Source organism: Telopea speciosissima, chromosome 1 (assembly GCF_018873765.1).
Source record: "Telopea speciosissima isolate NSW1024214 ecotype Mountain lineage chromosome 1, Tspe_v1, whole genome shotgun sequence".
Lineage (NCBI taxonomy): Eukaryota > Viridiplantae > Streptophyta > Magnoliopsida > Proteales > Proteaceae > Telopea > Telopea speciosissima.
This window is the reverse complement of record NC_057916.1, coordinates 82,285,309-82,304,370: the sequence shown is the minus strand read 5'-3', so window position 1 is coordinate 82,304,370 and position 19,062 is coordinate 82,285,309. Positions and strand designations below refer to the sequence as shown.

Genomic DNA, 19,062 nt, shown 5'->3' with positions numbered 1-19,062 from the left:
TGGGTGGGAGAGGGGGAGAGAGAGGGTATTAGAAGGGTATTTTGGAATATACTGAAACCCTAGAAGAGGTTTGTGAACCCTGGGATCTGTCATCTATGGGTGAAGGGAAATTTAATCCAATATATATATATATATATATATATGAAACCCCATATCATTTGTCATGACATTATTGGACTATGACTTTTTCTTACTTTAGTATTTTTGTCATTTCAATAAAAAAAATTTTGGGAAGTAATTTTTTGTCTGAGAATGTGGCCTACGCTAGCACTCCCATAAGTCTATCTCTCCTCCCTGTATGAAAGACACCTTTGCTCCCTTGTTTTGAAGAGGAGAGAGAGAGACACATGGGAGATTGGGAGTTCTAGTGTAGGCCACATTATTCTCTCAGGTTCCTGTGCCCAGTACGGTTTCCTAGTGCCTCTAACAAGAAAGGGGTGGATCCCAACCTAGGCAATGTGTTTAAGTAGGGGATAAGACAATCATTTTTGCCAGCCCCCCTATAACAGGAAACGTACGAACTTTACAGGGCAAACTGCCTGCGAAGATAAAGATCCCACTTCGTGACACTTCTTTTTCTAAATATTTTTTCATTAAAAAAATAGGCCCATCGTAAACCAAAAGACAAAAAATATTAAAATATTAATTTCTTTAAAATTTAATGGTGGCCAATAACCCCACCCAGTCTGGGTGAACTTTGCAATGTTCACCGATAAGCTAAAAATGTTGGAAAATGTTGAAAACATGCTGGAGAACGACGGAAAACACCATTAAAAAAATGTTGAAAAACTCCATTAAAACGTTGAAGAATGTGAAACAAGAAATTTGTTGGAGATGAAGAGGCTAACTGAACATGAATCACCATAATCACTCATTGGAACCAATGCAGAATCACTTGCTAGAAGGTTGGAGTTGCAGAGATGAGGGAGATGAAGAAGCGATTGGAAGTAAGGGAGAAAACAACGTTTGGGTGTTGGGAACTTGGGAGGAAGAAGAAAGGATGGCCAATGGCCATATTACATTTTTGTCCTCATACTTCAACACTAATAATTAGATGCAAAAGAGTGAAAAAAATGTGCAATGGACTTTTCTTGGATTACAGACACGGATAACAAAATATCAATTAATCTTTCTAGATTTTTAATTGTTAAATTTTACGGTTCAATCGTTTCGAGAAAGCATATATAAGAATGATTATAATGCTCGAGAATCCAGTAAGGTGATGGAATTGATGTCGCTAATGGGTGGCAATTACATCATTAACCAAAATAAATATTTTTTGTTCTTTTTAGGATTACAATCCCTAGAATTTTAAAATGCATTTCACTTCATGCGGTGTGCTGTGAAAAATTATTTCCTGCGATTCCCTGCCCAGTAAAGTTTCCTAATGCCTTTAATAAGAGCGGATCCAAGGGTGGTCATTTCCGCCCCTTATAAGAGGAATTACAGGAACTGTACCGGCAGAAAATCACAAGGGATAAAGATCCGTGCACTGTCCCCACCCCTGCGATCAAACAAAGAGTTTGTAAAATAACCATCAAACCCTCAGAAAATTCCATCTTTCCATGAGGATACAATGATCATTTTGCATACCCAGACATTGGCATGGTGCACTCACCCAGATAGCACTCTTTCACATTTTTTTTTTTATATAATATCAGTAAAATAAACTTCATCTTTCAGAGAAAATGATTTTTATATGCTTTTGCGATAATTTTCGCAACATATTTTCTATTGAAACAAACTGAGAATTAGGGAGAGGAAACCTAGGCAAACCTCTACTGTCTCCCCCAATTCACATTTCTTTGTTGTCCATGAAAATGTCTGCAGCTTGCTTTGAAAACACGGAATGATCAAAAGAGTAAGAGGGTGAGAAGTTGGGGGGGGGGGGGGGGGGAGGATATCATCTCTTTATGGAATCACTTCAGATGATAGACATGATCTGGGTCAGTCTGGTGATCTGGTCCATGTTCATTCTTGCATGAATCAAATATAAAAGATGTGAGATTCTAGTCAATACAGATTATATAAGAGCAGACATTTTTGAAATGAAGCTCTAAACCTTACAAGTGCTTGCAGGATATCTCATTTGATGAACCTATAAAATGTTGGGGGACCAACCACCCCCCCCCCCCCCGGGGCACCCAACATGTATACCAGAGTCTGAGTCCAAATTGGCGTGCATGTAAAAGAGTATCGTTCCTCCATGAGAAAGTAGGGGGAGAGAGAGAGAAAGAGGGGGGGGGGGGGGGAGGGGGAAGGGTTGGAGGAGGATATGAAGAGAAGGAAGCCTATGGGAAGAAAAGTAGAGAGGGTCACCAAAAAGGAAAGACTGTCCATGCACAATATCTTTATTTTATCTATGAAAACAGTATATTGAAAAAGATATTGATGACCTAAGTTGTCATGGTAAAAGCAGTATTCTTCCACCAATTCTTCCACCAAATGACTGAATGAAGAGACAAAACTCACCTGTAGCTTAAAAAGCAAAAAAAACAGGCACTCACTCTTCATCTGTGCCTGAACTTTCAGAACTTGAACCGCTGCCTTTTCTATGAGATACACCATTAGCAACCGCTCCATTCTTCTTTGTATCCAGTTCATCCTCACCATCGTCACTGTACTCGCTCTCATAGTCATCATATCCTTCTTCTTCCTCCTCCTCTTCCTCCTCGATTCCATCCTCAACAGCTGGTCCCTCTTCCGCCATGGTACCCCCTCTTGTCCCAGCTCGGCTTCGTTTCAAAACCTTCAACTTCAAACTTGTCTTCTTGTCACAGCCAATCCACGAGTCACACAGGCAATAGGAAGTCAGATTGTAATTCCCTTCTGCAGGGGCCTGGAACTTACCCATCACCAACCTTGATCCATTCCTCACTTTCTCGACTGCTTCTCTAACTGCAGCACTTATCTCCTTCAAGCTTGCCCCTGAACCCTCCTGTGTCTCTTGAATGGCCTTTGATGCAGCAGTAACAGCTGCAGCCTCATCCATGAAGCTAACCTTCTGGGACATCCACACATTGTTGGTCGAATCTGCAAGCAGCAACCAGAAATTTTCTTCCTTGGGAAATGGGAAGTAGGGGGCATGCGGAAGGGCACCAACTAGGCCATTCCCACGCTTGAGTGTGATCCATGCATGCATAGTAACAATGTCACCCTCTTGTATGCCCTCTTCTCCTTCTGTCTCACAAGTAATTTCAATTGTTATGGAAGGCATCATTTCAAGGACAACCTCCACGTCTTGAGCTTCAGAAGCAGAGAATCCTGCAGCTTGAGTCATTAGCTCAGCACGCTCTTGAGGGCTCATGTCTTGAAACTCTTGAAATGTGCGCACCTTCTGCAAACATAATTAAGAATTAAAAAATTGAAGTCCAAGATCAATAAAATATTTTCAGAAGGTAAACATATAGTTCAATCAATGAGCCCCAGAATAATAATCATCCATTTTGCACACAAATACCCCAATGTACAGTTGCTATTTTTTGTTCAAGATACAAACCTACTAATGAGAGGATTATGAGGTGAATCACTGCTTGTGACTAAAGGTGCAAGAATGGGATATCAGATATGTTCATTTCAATCTCAAAAGCTGTGCATCTGAATATGACACACATAAGACTAGGAAACTAGTAGTACAACACCTTTACTTGGGCTTCTCCCAATTTCATCTGAAATTATCTGAATCTCACTCGCACAGATGCCCAACAGGAACTGTCTAGTTTGCATTTTCTGACTCCTATGAGTATGAGCGAAACCCCATTTTAATACCATACCTTTGCCTCAATCCTCTGTAACTACAGCTGCTCCGGAAGAGAATGGATTACCAAAATCGAAACCAACATTAATGATACCCAAAATGTTCCAAATTCAAAATTCATGCCTATCTAATTTGACAAAAAATACTACCTAATAGAGGCCTAAGTGAAATAGTTCCTAGGCTAAGCTAAACATTCTCCTCGAGATGTTTTTGTATCAGCAAATCGTAATAATTATGCAGAAGATGGAGCAGACTAACAGATATAGATAGTGCCTTCATAGTTCGTACAAAGGAAACTAAACACTAACATGGTATGTACATACCTTGCGGGCGATCTTTTTGACAATTGCCTCACTAAAATGGGGGAGCTGAAGAAAGGGTGCAACGCCTTCAGCGGATCCTCCCGTCGCTTTTCTTGCATTAAGAGGAACAGCCTGCAACATGATACATTATTTATAGAAAACAGACAGGTTAGGCAAAGGAAGATAGAAAATGGTAAATTCAAGGAATTATCATGAGCTGCAGAGCAGAAAACTTAATGAAATCAAACCTAACAATTGCCTACAGGCATGTGGATAAGAGTTTGCTCAATTCATCACTGTAAACAGCTTTGATATGAATGCTTGAGTGATTAGAATCGATCACCGAAGCCCCTTTATTTATAATAACTTGAAGTAAATCTGATCAAAGTACAAATAGGAATAATAACACCTCAGTCCTAGTCCTACTAGGAATTCCTAATACAACTAGGAATGCCAGAATAGGACTCGGCTGAGGGTAAAACAATAAAAATAAAATAAAAGAAAAGAATCTAATCTGACTAGTATTACTCCTAACATGACTAGGACTAATCCTAATCAGCTAGGACTAATAGGACTAATCCTAATCAAACTAGGACTGCTTACCCCAATCGTGTAAGCAACCTATTTCAACACTCCCCCTCAAGTTGGAACAAAGATGTCGATCATGCCCAACTTGACTAGATTGGGATGAAACAATTTTCCAGACAATCCCTTGGTGAAGATATCAGCAAGTTGATCCACAGATGTCACAAACGGAATACAAATCAGCCCAACTTCTAACTTCTCTTTGATGAAATGCCTATTCACCTCAACATGCTTGGTATGATCATGTTGTACTGGGTTGCGTGCTATGCTGATGGCAGCCTTGCTGTCGCAGTACAGCATCATAGGAAGACGAATAGGAACACTAAGATCTTGTAGCAAACTTTTAAGCCATAGTAACTCACAAATACCTTGTGCCATAGCTCGAAACTCAGCTTCGGCACTAGAACGAGCAAGCACATTTTGCTTCTTGCTACGCCATGTGACAAGATTTCCACCTACAAAAGAGCAATACCCAGAAATAGACTTCCGATCTGTAGAACCAGCCCAATCAGCATCAGTGTATGCTTCTATCCGTAGATGACCATGAATAGACAAAAGAATTCTTTTTTCAAGAGCTGACTTCAAATAGTGCAAGATATGAAGAACAACCTCCATATGAGAAGAGTAGGGATCATGCATAAACTGGCTCACAGTACTCATAGCAACACCAATGTTAGGAAGCGTGTGTGAAAGATAAATCAGCTTCCCTACAAGTCTTTGGTACCGGCCTCTATCAACAGGCTCACCCTCTTTCTCCTTGAGTCGAATAGTAGGGTCCATAGGAGTATTTGAAGGATGACAACCTAGCAACCCGGTCTCAGCCAATAAGTCTAGGACATACTTCCTTTGGGAGAGAAAAATGCCTTTAGAAGATCTGGCTACTTCAATCCCAAGAAAGTATCGTAGTTTCCCTAGATCTTTAATCTCAAATTCTTGTTCAAGGAAGGTCTTCAACTGTTTGATCTCATCCCCAGCATTGCTAGTAACCACTATATCATCAACGTAGACTATAAGAACAGTGAGTTTTTTACCAACCCTCTTTATAAAGAGTGTGTGATCAGCATTACTCTGCTTATAGCCCACAGAAATCATGGCCTTGTGGAACCGGCCAAACCATGCTCGAGGTGACTGCTTCAGACCATAAAGTGCACACTTCAGTCTACATACTTTTCCTTGGTTTCTGTCACAAGAGAACCCTGGTGGAATGCCCATATACACCTCCTCGTTCAGTGTTCCATTTAGGAAGGTATTTTTTACATCTAGCTGTTGCATATCCCATCCAAGGTTGACTGCACAAGATAATAACACACGAACAGTATTTAACTTTGCAACAAGTGCAAAAGTTTCCTGGTAATCAATGCCGTATGTCTGAGCGAATCCCTTGACCACAAGTCGTGTCTTATATCTATCCACAGTGCCATCCACCTTCTGTTTCACCACAAACACCCAACGGTTTTCTTCCCAGGTGGAAGAACTACAAGCTCCCATGTGTTATTTTTTTTTAAGGCGTCAATTTCTTCCAACATAGCTGCCTTCCACTTTCCGTCTGATAAAGCTTCCTGCCAATTGTTAGGAATACGAACAGAAGAAAGAGAGGAAACAAAGGCACGAAAGGATGGGGAAAGGGAATCATAAGAAACAACATGAGATATGGGATGCTGAGTACAAGTTCTGACACCTTTGCGAAGAGCAATAGGTAAGTCAGGATCATTACCAGGTGGAGAGGCAGGTTCTGGATCCAGGTTCGGCAATTGGATGGGTACTGAAGCAACAATTGATTGAACCTGCTTATGTTTCCTTGCATAGGTCTTCACATTACAGGCATCAATCCTCCTCTGAAATTCACTAATAGTCCTCTGGATAGGAGTCTGGACCGGGGTAGATTGCTCCCCCTGAATAGAAATGGTCTCCCCCTGTATAGGAACCTCTCCCCCTGACTCAGGGGGAGTACTAGGGGCAGGCCGAACTGGTTCAGACTCATGGTAAACAGACTGAAGTGGAGGTGGAGAGTCAATAGTCAGCACATCTTTACTAACACTCCCCCTGAAGAGGTGGGGACACATAATATGGAACATTTTCATGAAAGACAACATCCATGCTGACAAAAGTCCTGCGGGATGGAGGGTAGTAACATTTGTACCCCTTTTGGGTAGCAGAGTAACCCAAGAAAATGCAACGGAGGCTACGTGGGTCAAGTTTACCAGGGGACCTTGTATCCCTAGCATAACAAATGCAGCCAAACACCTTAGGTGGGACTATAAAGGAAAAAGAGCCAAGTAATAGCTCAATAGGGGCTTTTGAAAGAAGAACCCGACTGGGCAACCTATTAATTAAATAGGCTGCAGTAAGGACAACATCCCCCCAATAAAGGGAAGGGACATTGCGAGCAAACATAAGGGCCCTAGCCACCTCCAGGAGGTAGCGGTTTTTTCTCTCAGCCACACCATTTTGGGCTGGAGTGTCGACACAGCTGGTCTGATGGAGGATTCCATGTGCAGCAAGGTATTTTTGGAACTGACCTTCCATATACTCTTTCCCATTGCCACTCCTCAAAATTTGAAGAGTAGCATTAAACTAGGTCTTAATCAGTTGATGAAAGTGTTGAAAACATAAAAAAACTTCACTCATTGTGTGCATAAGGTATACGCAAGTGAACCTAGAATAGCAGTCAATGAAAGTGACATACCACCGATGGCCAGTCAGGGAAGCTTTCCTACTAGGCCCCCACACATCAGGATGAACAATATGAAATAAGGAAGAGGATCTTTTATTAGAAATAGGATAAGTTGAACGCGTCTGTTTAGCCAAGACACAAGGCGCACAAAAAAATTCTTCCTTATTACAGTCTTTAACTAATGCTGGAAATAAATTTGATAAAGTACCTAAGGGGGGATGACCTAGTCTAGAGTGCCATTTATGTAAATCAGAAGAGAAAGATGCCGAAGGTAAAGCCTACGTAGGATCGCCATCAAGCAGGTACAATCCGCCATGCACTTTACCCAATCCAATCGTCTTCCCCGAGTCCAGTTCCTGAAAAACACAATGAGTGGGAAAAAAGGTCACTTTACAATTCAGGGATTTAGTGATACTGCTGATGAAAAGAAGGTTAGTTGTAAATTTGAGAATATGCAACATAGATGACAGTGTAAGGGAAGGAGAACAACCAATGGATCCTTTCCCTGAGATGGAGGAGAGGGACCCATCAGTAATTTTGATTTTATCCTTACCAGAGGCAGAAGAATATGTATTAAAAAGGCTAGAAGAACCTGTCATGTGATCAGTAGCACTGGAGTCTATGATCCATGGAGTGGATACTACTGATGCACAATGACCAGCAAAAGAAATACCTGTACGGGCAAAGAAGGAACCTGAATTGGCAGCAGACGTAGTAGAGGTAGTTGATGTGTTCAACATACGACGCAAAGCCTGGAGTTCTTCCTAGGAGAAACCAATGTCAGCAATGGGAGTTAGAGCTACACTTTCAGTATGATTGGCTTTGCTTTTAGACTTAGCATGACCACGTTTGGCCTCAAAATCAGCTGGCTTCCCATGTAATTTCCAACACTAAGCCTTAGTGTGATATGATTTGTGACAATGCTCACACTTAACAGGCTCTTTGGTAGTAGTAGTGGAAGCAGCAACACTATCATAAGAAGCAACAGGAGTGGGACCAGCAGTCTGTAAGGCTGATCTCTCAACTTTAGGAGTCATCATCATGGCAGCCCTTCGTGTCTCTTCACTGTGAACATAAGAAAAAGTCTCCTCTAAAGTGGGGAAAGGAACTTGTCAAAGGACTTGCACCCGAATAGGGTCATTGTCATCATTGAGGCCAGCCAGAAAATCATAGACACGGAATTGGTCTACATAGGTGTGGTAGGCAGTAATATCAGCAGTAGTAGTAGGCTGGAATCGAGCATAATGATCCAATTGCTGCCATAAACACTTGAGGGCAGCATAGTATTTAGTAACAGACATCTCATTCTGAGTAGTGGTTTGGAGTATCTTCCTGATTTCATAAACCTGAGCACCACTTCCTGATCGACCATAAGTTCCCTTGACAGCAGTCCATATTTGAGTAGCAGTGTCAAGGAGGAGATATTGACTGGATAGATCAGTGGTCATAGAATTTAAAACAAATGACATCACCATAGCATCGTTAGCAGCCCATTTAGTACGGGCAACACCTTCTTCAGCTGGTTGTTTGGTGGTGCCAGTAAGATGGCCAATGAATCCCCTACCAGCCACAGTCAAGGATAGTGATCTGGCCCAGATTAAATAATTCGTACCATCAAGCTTGATGGCAGCAACATAGGGAAGAAAGTCATTCCTAGTTTGACCATCCCCTCCAGAAGTAGCAGTAGTTGTCTCTGAATCTCCCATAGTTCAGGTAGAAACCAATCCACAAATTTGAACAAAAAAACAAATCTTCAAAAAACTGAATTATATCTAAAGTATGGGTTTTGAAGTGGCAGCAATTGCAGTCGTCAGAATAGGCTGAAACTTGGATCGAATGCCTTGCAAGTGGTGGAGAATAAGCCTGCAAAAAATCAGAAAATTCTGATGATGCAATAAGAAACCCTAATAGGGCTGGTTACAGTATCGAGTGAAACCCTAGGTTTTGAAACTGTATGAGTTTCAGCCGTCAGAACAGGCTGAAACAAGGATCGAGTATCTCCCTTGTCGTGGAGAAGATTCCCTCCAAAAATTGGCCCCTTTGGATGAGCCAATAAAAAGCCCTAAATTTTAAAAAAATTTAGGTATATCTGAATGTAGGTAATTGCAGGGTTGAATCAGATGTGGATTGGATTCAGATCTGCAATCTGAAATACATAAGGTGTAGATCAGCAAGTGTAGGGATCAATCTCAAAAAAAAAAAAAAACAGAAATCCAGCTTGAATAATGTAGCAGCTTGATCTCGAAGGGTTGGAGGAAACTTGCGGCAGTTTCAGATCACACCAGTGTTTGTATAATCTTCAGTGAGGTGTCATTGAGGGCAGCAGCTAATTCTTCATTGAATCACCTCAAAGATGCTGCCCTGAATGAAAAAGAGAGTCCGAGAGAGTTGGAGAAGAAGGAAACCAGTAGCCAAGAGAGTTGGAGAAGAAAACCAGAAAAAATCGAGGGGAGGCTGCTCTTGGATCGAGAGATGGCTCTGATACCATGTAAACAGCTTTGATATGAATGCTTGAGTGATTAGAATCGATCACCGAAGCCCCTTTATTTATAATAACTTGAAGTAAATCTGATCAAAGTACAAATAGGAATAATAACACCTCAGTCCTAGTCCTACTAGGAATTCCTAATACAACTAGGAATGCCAGAATAGGACTCGGCTGAGGGTAAAACAATAAAAATAAAATAAAAGAAAAGAATCTAATCTGACTAGTACTACTCCTAACATGACTTGGACTAATCCTAATCAGCTAGGACTAGTAGGACTAATCCTAATCAAACTAGGACTGCTTACCCCAATCGTGTAAGCAGCCTATTTCAACAATCACCATCATTGTCATTGCTATAATTATTTATACTAACATCAATGTTTTTGCCTTCGTCTTTTTACCCATTTGATAATTAAACATCAATGTTTTGGCAGTTCCAAGTTTTCTTTTTCTTTTATTAAACAAGATTATTTCCCCGGTCATCAAATAAGAGAGAGGAGTGTGGAGGAGGGAATTTGGACAAGTTTGCCGAATTTTAGAGAAAATAGTTCTTCAGCTTTCAAAATCCATTTCTTTTCTTGAGGGGTTAAAATTTAATGGGTTCCTTGCCTTTTCTGTTGTGCGAATAAACATTACAAGTAGAGTTAGCAAATGCTGTTCTTCCGTAGAAAATCATTTATCTATTTTAAAACATAAAAACTGCAAAATAAACATAGGCAAAAGTAACAGCAGAAAACAGCTATCTGATTTTGCAAGATTTTATTGGCATTGATATGTCAATAACTTCAGTAGATTTTCAAACACAAGAAATCAAATTATGCATGTCAAGACGTATGAAGCTGAAACGACAGCATTAGATGAGTACATGAGAAAGACATGGAAAATAATACCTGAATGATACTTTGAGAAAGCTCAACAACCCCAACTGCAGGCCTCAGCCATCCATGTCCTTGAGGACTGCGTGGTATAACTGCCATCTGCATGGATAAAAAAAAGAATTAACTCTTCGAGCTCTGGTCAAACTGATGGAAACTTTATTTCAGAATGACAATCATCCCTCAACATGGCAGACGTAGCCACCTATGAAGGGTACTAATTCTCACCATCCTTGGGAGGAAATCTTCCCTTCAACTCATCTAAGCCTTATTACAACTAAATGAGGTGGCTACATGGACCCTGTTTTGCAGTTCAAATTTATAGTCATATTTGTTGTTAACCTGAAGCCATCCACATATTATTTCACCCTTCTCCCCAGGCATTTTCAGTCTATAACTTGTTCTTTTAAGTTTTTAACTCCTCTGATCAGTGCACCATGTCACTCCTCATTAACAGTTGCAATGGCCAAACCATCTCAGATGACTTTCCCTTATCACCTATCAGAGATTCTTCTAAATCACCTTGACCATTTTGATTCCTTATTTAATCCTTTCTGGCTTTGCCATTGGAGGAAACTTTTCAGTACATATGAAGGCAAGAAGAACAAATAATGAATTTAGAGGATAAAGACAGCACCATCCAAGTGAGAGAGCAGGTCTCAGGGGAAAAAAAAAAAGAAACATGGCTGACTTTCTACTATATGCTCAATATGCTTACTATTTGAGTGGAGCCACAGTCTAAAGAAAAGGAGAACAGGTGACTGAACTAATGCCCTTTCCAGATGGAGTAGTTCATCTGTGTCTTGAAAGCCCACCCTAAAGAGAAGAAATTTTATAGTCTCTACTGCCTATCCAACCCAAAGACTATTATTTGTGGTGGAGTGCTTCAAGTAAGATCCGATCTCATCCCCGCAAAGAAAACTACTGTGCTAACGGACCCCATGCAACCAAGCACTTGGGCTCGGCAGAGTAAAGGTGCGCACTAGCTGATCTACGACCAAAGAAGCAAGGGTGCTTGTAGATCAGCTCACAAACCTATTACTAAGACGTGTTAGAATGATTTGACACAGGAAACAGACTCCTCTATGTTCAGCGTTCCACCAACCCTGTCTCCCTCCCCTCCCACCCTGACCCATCCATCCAAAAAAAGAGAACTCAGATTGATGGGGTCATAACTGCATAATTGGCTAGTTTTCACAGTTGTCTTGTGAACCCTTTGAGAGCATATGTTATCTAATTTCTTTAATTCTTTTTGCCAGCTACTTTTAACTTTTTAATAAATGGGTTGAATTGAGACAAACCAAAGAAGCACCCGGCAGTTCCGTGATTCAGCTGAGGTCCAGTTTTAACCATTAAAAACTGTGGGGAGAATGTAATCTATGACTCTGATTACTAATGATCAGTTGCATCATGAGCTTTTCTCCATAATTTTTAATTTTTTCCATCATAAAAATATATCAATGTTCTACTCTGGCATAGATTGCAATTTGCAACAACTAATTACTCTCCTATACAGGCAATAGAAAGGGAATAGCTGCTACACTAAATCTCCCATCAAATTAAGCATGAAGTCACAGAGAACTGTCGATTGCCTGCAATCATCTCCAATCCCACCACATTTTAACAGCTTACTAAAAGCAGCTTCGTCATCAAATTCACATGCAAGCTACACCCACTTCAGAGAACTAAAAAAAATAAAAATAAAAGAGATATCTATCCCAGGCTTAGAGAAAAGTTCCCATGGAAAATGATACTGCAGAGAACATTTCAAGGAAGCGAAGTTTCATAACTGTGCTAAAACAAACTCAATAATGTAGAACAAGTTATGTTGAAATCACCTTCATTAGTTCTTCAAGAAGGCGAGGTGCAAGTTCAAGCACATGCCTAAAGTCGCCCTGCAAAGCTGATGGTAAGGTTCCTGCTTCACGTGTTAATTGCGCCTGAATCAACAATTCTGTCTGATTGCAAAAAAAGAAAAGAGCATAAGAATGTGAACGAATTACCAAGGATGAGAAAATAGAGGCAAAAGAAACTACCTTAACAAGGGCCGGATGCTGCTTCCAAAACTTTGCTTGCTCTTGCTTAATGTTCTTAAGGTCCAGGTTCAACTCACTCCTGACTAACATGAACAGTTTCTGAAGGGGCTCACCATCACTCCTACGAACTGGCATTTCCTTGTACTCAGCAGCATTAATGAAGACGTCTACAACCTTGCTGTATCATGTATGTGACATCAATAGCACAAACTAATAATATTAATAAGAAATACAGTAGCTCAAACTAATAATATTAACAAGAAATAGAGTAAGCAACTACAAGTAGAAAATACTACAATACGTTTGGTGGTTCATAGTAATATGAAACATACAGATCTCTCTCTTAAAAAGCAAATGAATTGTAGAGCTACTTGATTATGTGAGGGAAGAGAAGAAACCAAAAATGGACTTGACGGATGTCATTCACAGGTGGACATCAGTAAATAGCCTCTTCAAACAGTTGATGGAAAATATCATAGGATCCTTCCTAACTGCAATTATGCAGGCTAGAAAACTCACTGTCATTCCATGACCAATGTATCTCCATGCATGAAAATAGTGCTTATTGACACGCAATGGAAGAAAAAAATCCTGGTCACTAAAATTTATAACGAAAAATTTTTATGAAGAGATGCACATACCTTGGAGCCAATGAAGGTTTCATCAAGTGATAATAAGCATACAGCGTCTGATGCATAACGTAGTTTCCAGTATATTTTGATGACCTCGAGAGATATATAACAGCCAACATCAAAGGCAAAAGAATGCAGACTCCAACAATCCCAAGTAAGAGTACTCCCCCAGACGCTCCATCAATGTTTAGAAGAAACTCGGGAAGAGCTATTCCCATTTGAAGCCCCTGCTCGAAGCCCAATTAGGACAATTATTAGTTTCAAATGCAGCTACTCAGGACAAAAAAACAAAAACAAAAAGATGGCTTCTCATTTCACATATGAAGAAAGTATACGACCTGCCTGCCATCTGGATGACCATATTTTTCAAAATTTTCACGCGAAATAGGGTCTGTTAGAGCCTGATAAGCCTTGGATATGAATTCCACAAAATATGTGTGCGCCTCTGGAACAAAAAAAAAGCAATGGTTAGCAAAAATTGATCATGCGAAAAGAGCATCAAATTTCTAACCAACCCAAAGACGAACCAAAAAAAAAAAGCACTAAAGACACAAAAAACCTTCAACCTGGATCTGGATTTTTATCAGGATGATATTGAATAGAGAGTCTCCTATATGCCTTCTTTATCTCAGATTCTGAAGCTCCAGATTCTAATCCAAGAATGCTGAATGGCTCAAAAACTTGGATCTGAAGAAAAATATTATCAACTGTGAGATGCAGCATTCAAAAATTCAGAGTAGAAATTCACCAGCATTAATCTTATAATCTCAAAAGGAAGTCACCATGCAATTTTAGCTTCTTAGTTTTTGTTTTTTAATAAAGTAACTAAAATAAATCTTATAATCCAAAAGTCACCATACAATTTTAGCTATTTAATTTTATTTTTTAAACAAACAAACTCAGAATAAACAAACTTACAAATATAAAATAATTAATACTGGAGTTTGAGATAATGCAGACAAATAAAAGGGGACATCTAGATATAGGATAAGAAATTTATAGGCATTGGTCATAGAAGATTTCTCATGCATACCTATCTCTACCACAGTATTTAGGACAATAACCACAGACACATAGCTATTGCTAGTAATAATCATACAACTTAACAAGAGGGGAAAGAATTGCAGAATTTGTGTTTTGATTTGTTTTTTTTTTTGGGGTAAAAGAATTTGTGTTTTGATTAGAAAGTAAAAAATCTACTCATACTAGTTCTCTAAGTAAGGCAAGTCGATCTTTTCTCTTACCTCCTCTCCTATCTGTATATCATCTTCTTGTTTCAGGTTTTTGTTCTCATCCCTCTTTCCATAGTTCTATTGTATCTCCAGTGTATTCCCTCTGTTCTATTCAACAATATCTAATCCCCTAGGCCGTATCTCCAACACCCCTCTCACCCCCCCCCCCCAAAAAAAAAAAAAGGAACTGCCATTTTCAGAAAAGAAGCATTTTGTAGCATCCTTTCTAGGATCCAATTGTGGTTAGGATATTAAAACCTCCTAGCTACTAAAATTAATGGATGCAACATTCTATGGGTATGATGAGCTGGCGGTCATAGAAGGGAACTTCAATAGTAAAAGTTTTGATAAAGGCATAACAACAATAAGACTGATATCAAGATTGTAGCTACGCAACTGATTTTGCAGTTGACTCTCAATGACCCGCACTACAAAAATATCAAAAGAGAAGATCAATACCTCACGGCTTATATGTTTAATGTAATAGACCAGGAATGCCATAATAACCCAGAGTAGCACAAGCGTAAAGTTACTACATGTTGAGACGGATGAGATCTGCAAAAACAAACCAAAAAATTGAAGAGGTTAAAAAGCTATAAAAAGCAAAAATCCTACAGTAAACCTTGAAAAAACATATATACATAGAATATCAGAAACTTACCCGCTTAAATATGGATTTGCGATACTTTCCTGAATGGAAGCATACAGAGCACTGACAGTGAATGCTCTTTGTCTTTCTAGAGGCAGCACGGCATAACTTGAGTATTGTGTAAGGCACTAAAGGCAGTGCCAGAACTGTTAAGATGAATATTGGGAATAGTGCACTGTTTTCCTCTGATGCAGCCATGGAGACTTACAGTATATGAAGGCTTGTTCAATTAGAATATCTGCATAAGAGATCATTGTTACACCATCAAATGTGAATATTGGGAACAGATAAACTCTAATAGAAGCAAGTGATCTCATGCTTGAAGAGGAAAATGATCAAGATTCTGACTAAATATTAATTCAATCTGAATAAACAAGAACAGAACAAATGGAGCCACAGTAGAATGATCTTGCCTAATTAACCCCCCACAAACTCCCACTAAATGAATGCATTCAAATTTTGAGGTATTACTTAACTATGTACACCAAAGCTAGGGTGGAAAACAATAAATTGGACACAAACACGCATCCATGCAACCAGAATCATAAACCCTAAACCCCTTTATTTTGACACACTGTAACCAAAATTACAGAGAAAAAGATACACACAAATACACACAAAGAAGGAACGAAATCCAACTCCAATTCAATAAAGATGACAATGCCGATACACAAAACTTAAAGAACACTCGGATCTCAAATCGATAAATCCAAGATTATTCAGAATTCATGATTACAGAAGGAAAGCCAAACTAAAACTAACAAAGAACACCAATCCAACAAACGGAAGAGTGAAATTAATAAACCCCCCCCGTACAAACCAATATCCAAGCACAAAGAGAGATGAAAAACACGAACTCATCCACAATCAACATAAACCAGCTCAACCAAACAAATCCTGAAACTCCCAATTTCGAATTAAAATAAAACACAAACCAGATAGCCAATCCACAAGACTATATGAACTCAAGAACCTCCTCACGAGAAATTATAACGTAAAACGAAATATCTAAATGCATAGAACTAACGTTAAAAGTGGAGGATCGAGATCTTGATCTACTCCTAAGTCCTACCGCTTACGCTTGTTCAGATCTTCCGACTTCTGTACGACGGCGAGAAGTGGACGATTTATAGAGAGAGACCCTGTCACAGAAAGCGCGATGGAGTGAGGTTTTTCTCTCCTTTCTTTTTTTGTTTCCCAATAAATATGTTATTATTAATATTATTTTGGTAGAAATATGTGATTATTAATTTAATAGGGCTAAATTCGTCATTTTACACGGTCATCGTTGTCATCCCTCTCCAGTTGTAAACTGGATTTGTTGTCTATCTGATGAAAAGTATTCATTAAAAATAGTGACACAGGAGGAAATATAGGAAGAGGTGATTGGAGTGTCTCGTTTCTCTCTCCCTCGTTCGATTCAACGAAGAGGTACTTTTTTTTTTCCCTCTCTTTTTAATCTTGAGATTATTAGTGTATCAGACTGAAACTTCCTTCATTTCCTTTCTGTCAAATCTGGTTCCTTTCTTTGTTTCATTTTAGTTTGTTTTTGCATCAATGATGGAACAATCTTCTTCCGAGTTGCGTTTGAAATTGTTCCTTTGTCAGCTGGAACCGACGGGGATTCTGCCCTCCCCTCCTGTGTTTTAAGGTGAATTGGATTGTGTAATTTGTATTTTGCAGATGTTGATCCCAATTCTGACTGTAAAACGAGTAAAAGTTCCTCAAATTCTTAGTTTTCTTTTCTTCTTCTAGTTTAAGCATCGATGATGCTATAGGGTCTACTCATTGGGAAGTATTCATGGGATTCGTAGCTGGGCTAGGGCATTCGTTGAGACTCTAGGAATCATTATTTCTCGTACCAAGTGAATAGTGTTAGACCCGTCAACATGTTAAGTATGTTCGCACTATGAATTCGTTCTTGTTGGGCAACCAAACCTCCTCGTCTTTCTTGTCGTTTTATGAACCAATCACCTAGAGAGTTATTGATGTAATACTGTAATTGGGTAATCAAAACAATACCAAAACAGAATCTTTTCACAGAGAATAAAATCCAAATTTGGGGAGATTATTAATAACACAAAATCAGATGGATGAATGGGTCTGTAACAACGTGGAGTGCAAGGAATATGGAGGTGAAGGTTTGCTGAAAGTTTCAACTCATTCGGATGGTTAGATCAGCAATTATAGGTGATTCCTAGTAGCAATAGGATTAGAGGTAAAATAGTAATTTAACTACTGTAATTAGGGTTCAGAGGTTGAAGATAGGTTGCAGGGTTTCAGACATGAAAATAACCTATAAACAATAGCTTAATAGGTTCAACAAATCAGAACACGAATCTCAAAACAGGGTTTTAACAAGGCAAAGGGTAAAATAGAGATTTCACTCCAGCAGTCAATCGGCTGGTCAGAATTGAGTGAAACTTGAATCAAGTTCTCAAGTTAGGGTTCTTAAGATTCGGTTAAAGTTTCAGTCAAATCAGACGGCTGGTTTGCTTAATTTAAAATAAATAAATAAAAACAACAACAACAACATTGTATATGAAAGTCTAGAATTGAAGGTTCTCATTGTAGAAATCTGAGAATAAACTTACTTGTTAATGGCTTAAGAAGATGATGGAATAATAAGAGCAACAGAAATAACACAAGGGATCTTCAATAGAGAAGAGAGCAACAAAAGCCACAACTTTATTTATCAAATTTGTGTCCAATGCTTGCCCCCCTTACAACCTTATACAGGAAACTCAAAAATAGACTCGAAAACTAAAAAAAAAAAAGCCTAACCCAATCCCTGACTAACTAGGTAACCAATACTGACTAGGAAAGTGAAATAATAAAGGAAATAGACTCAAAACATGATTGGACTTATAGAATCCTAATCCAGCCCAACTAAAACACTTAATAACAATTACGTGCAACTTAAATTGAACCACATAGAACCGGATCAATTGAACTAACCCAAAACAACTTAAAAAATAAATTAAATAAAGAAACAAACTAACTAATTCCTAATGCAACTTTATTACCTGTGGCTGCTGAAACTTGGCCTGGTGACGTGGTGATCTGCAAGGGGTGAAGAGCACAAGAGAAGACCCGGAGCGAACTCCGGGGGGGGAATCTCCGACGCTCAAGTCAGTCCAACACAATAAACAAAAAGTAGAGGGAGTACGGAGAGAGCAGTAAGTCAGTGAGTTTCAATATATCCATACCAGGGTCCCTCATCTACCATTTAAAGATGGCTCCCCTGTCGAGGCAGTTGCTGCATCCCTTGACAGTTACTTAATGGGACATCTTGCAGATGTGTCAAAGTGGGGATAGATGTTTCCTAGGTTCCCAGGCAATGAGGGTTAACTGTCGTTGAGGCTCGATTGCGTCAAAGTTATGGTGCAACTGTTTGCCTTAACTACCTCCTGATCGTGTGCTGACATGGGTGCTTGTGCCCCTTATCTTGGGCGATACTCTTTGACGTCTTCATGGTCTTGATAGCTCTTGTTTGTTGTGTGGTCTCGTGCGACATGTCGTGCGGTTATTGATGTAGTGTTTTTGTGCATATCATTACCCATAGTTAATAGTTTAGACCCATTAAAGTACCCTATTGCATTGTAAACCCATTGGACTAATGGCCCAACACATATATAACCCAACCCAAGGCTTATTTCCATTAAAATAAGCTCCGTTGGTGATATATCTGCATCAGTTATTTGATTTACTTTTCCAGAAAACACATGAATGAAAAACAGTCATGTTTTCTAGAGTTGTGTTTCTACTGGATACTGTGTCTGAGATCTTGTAGTTTGATTTTTTTTATCAAATTTTTACTGATTAATTGATA

General features: G+C 39.3%; 2 protein-coding genes across 8 annotated transcripts in view; one reads left to right on the top strand and one right to left on the bottom strand.

Annotated features, from left to right (window-relative positions):
• Positions 1-2,339: 2,339 nt before the first annotated feature.
• Positions 2,340-16,399, bottom strand: LOC122671478 (dnaJ protein ERDJ2-like). Of its 2 annotated transcripts, XM_043868727.1 has the most exons (12): positions 16,258-16,399; positions 15,243-15,468; positions 15,041-15,136; positions 13,916-14,036; positions 13,688-13,794; positions 13,359-13,576; positions 12,718-12,895; positions 12,520-12,639; positions 10,697-10,783; positions 4,081-4,191; positions 2,489-3,337; positions 2,340-2,449 (listed from the first exon to the last, which is right to left on the bottom strand). In XM_043868727.1, the coding sequence occupies exons 2-11, from the start codon at positions 15,426-15,428 to the stop codon at positions 2,504-2,506; spliced, it is 2,058 nt and encodes a 685-aa protein (XP_043724662.1). In that variant the 5' UTR covers positions 15,429-15,468; positions 16,258-16,399; the 3' UTR covers positions 2,340-2,449; positions 2,489-2,503. The 2 variants fall into 2 exon arrangements, with proteins under 2 accessions (XP_043724662.1, XP_043724654.1); XM_043868719.1 differs by having other exon boundaries at positions 2,340-3,337.
• Positions 16,400-16,524: 125 nt separating this feature from the next.
• LOC122663362 (exocyst complex component SEC10b-like) overlaps positions 16,525-19,062 on the top strand; it is a 42,076-nt gene continuing 39,538 nt past the window's right edge. For all 6 annotated transcript variants that reach the window (XR_006333106.1, XR_006333107.1, XM_043859048.1 and 3 more), the window contains exon 1: positions 16,525-16,661. The gene's annotated coding sequence lies outside the window, so the exon portion shown is untranslated. The remainder of the gene's footprint in view (positions 16,662-19,062) is intronic.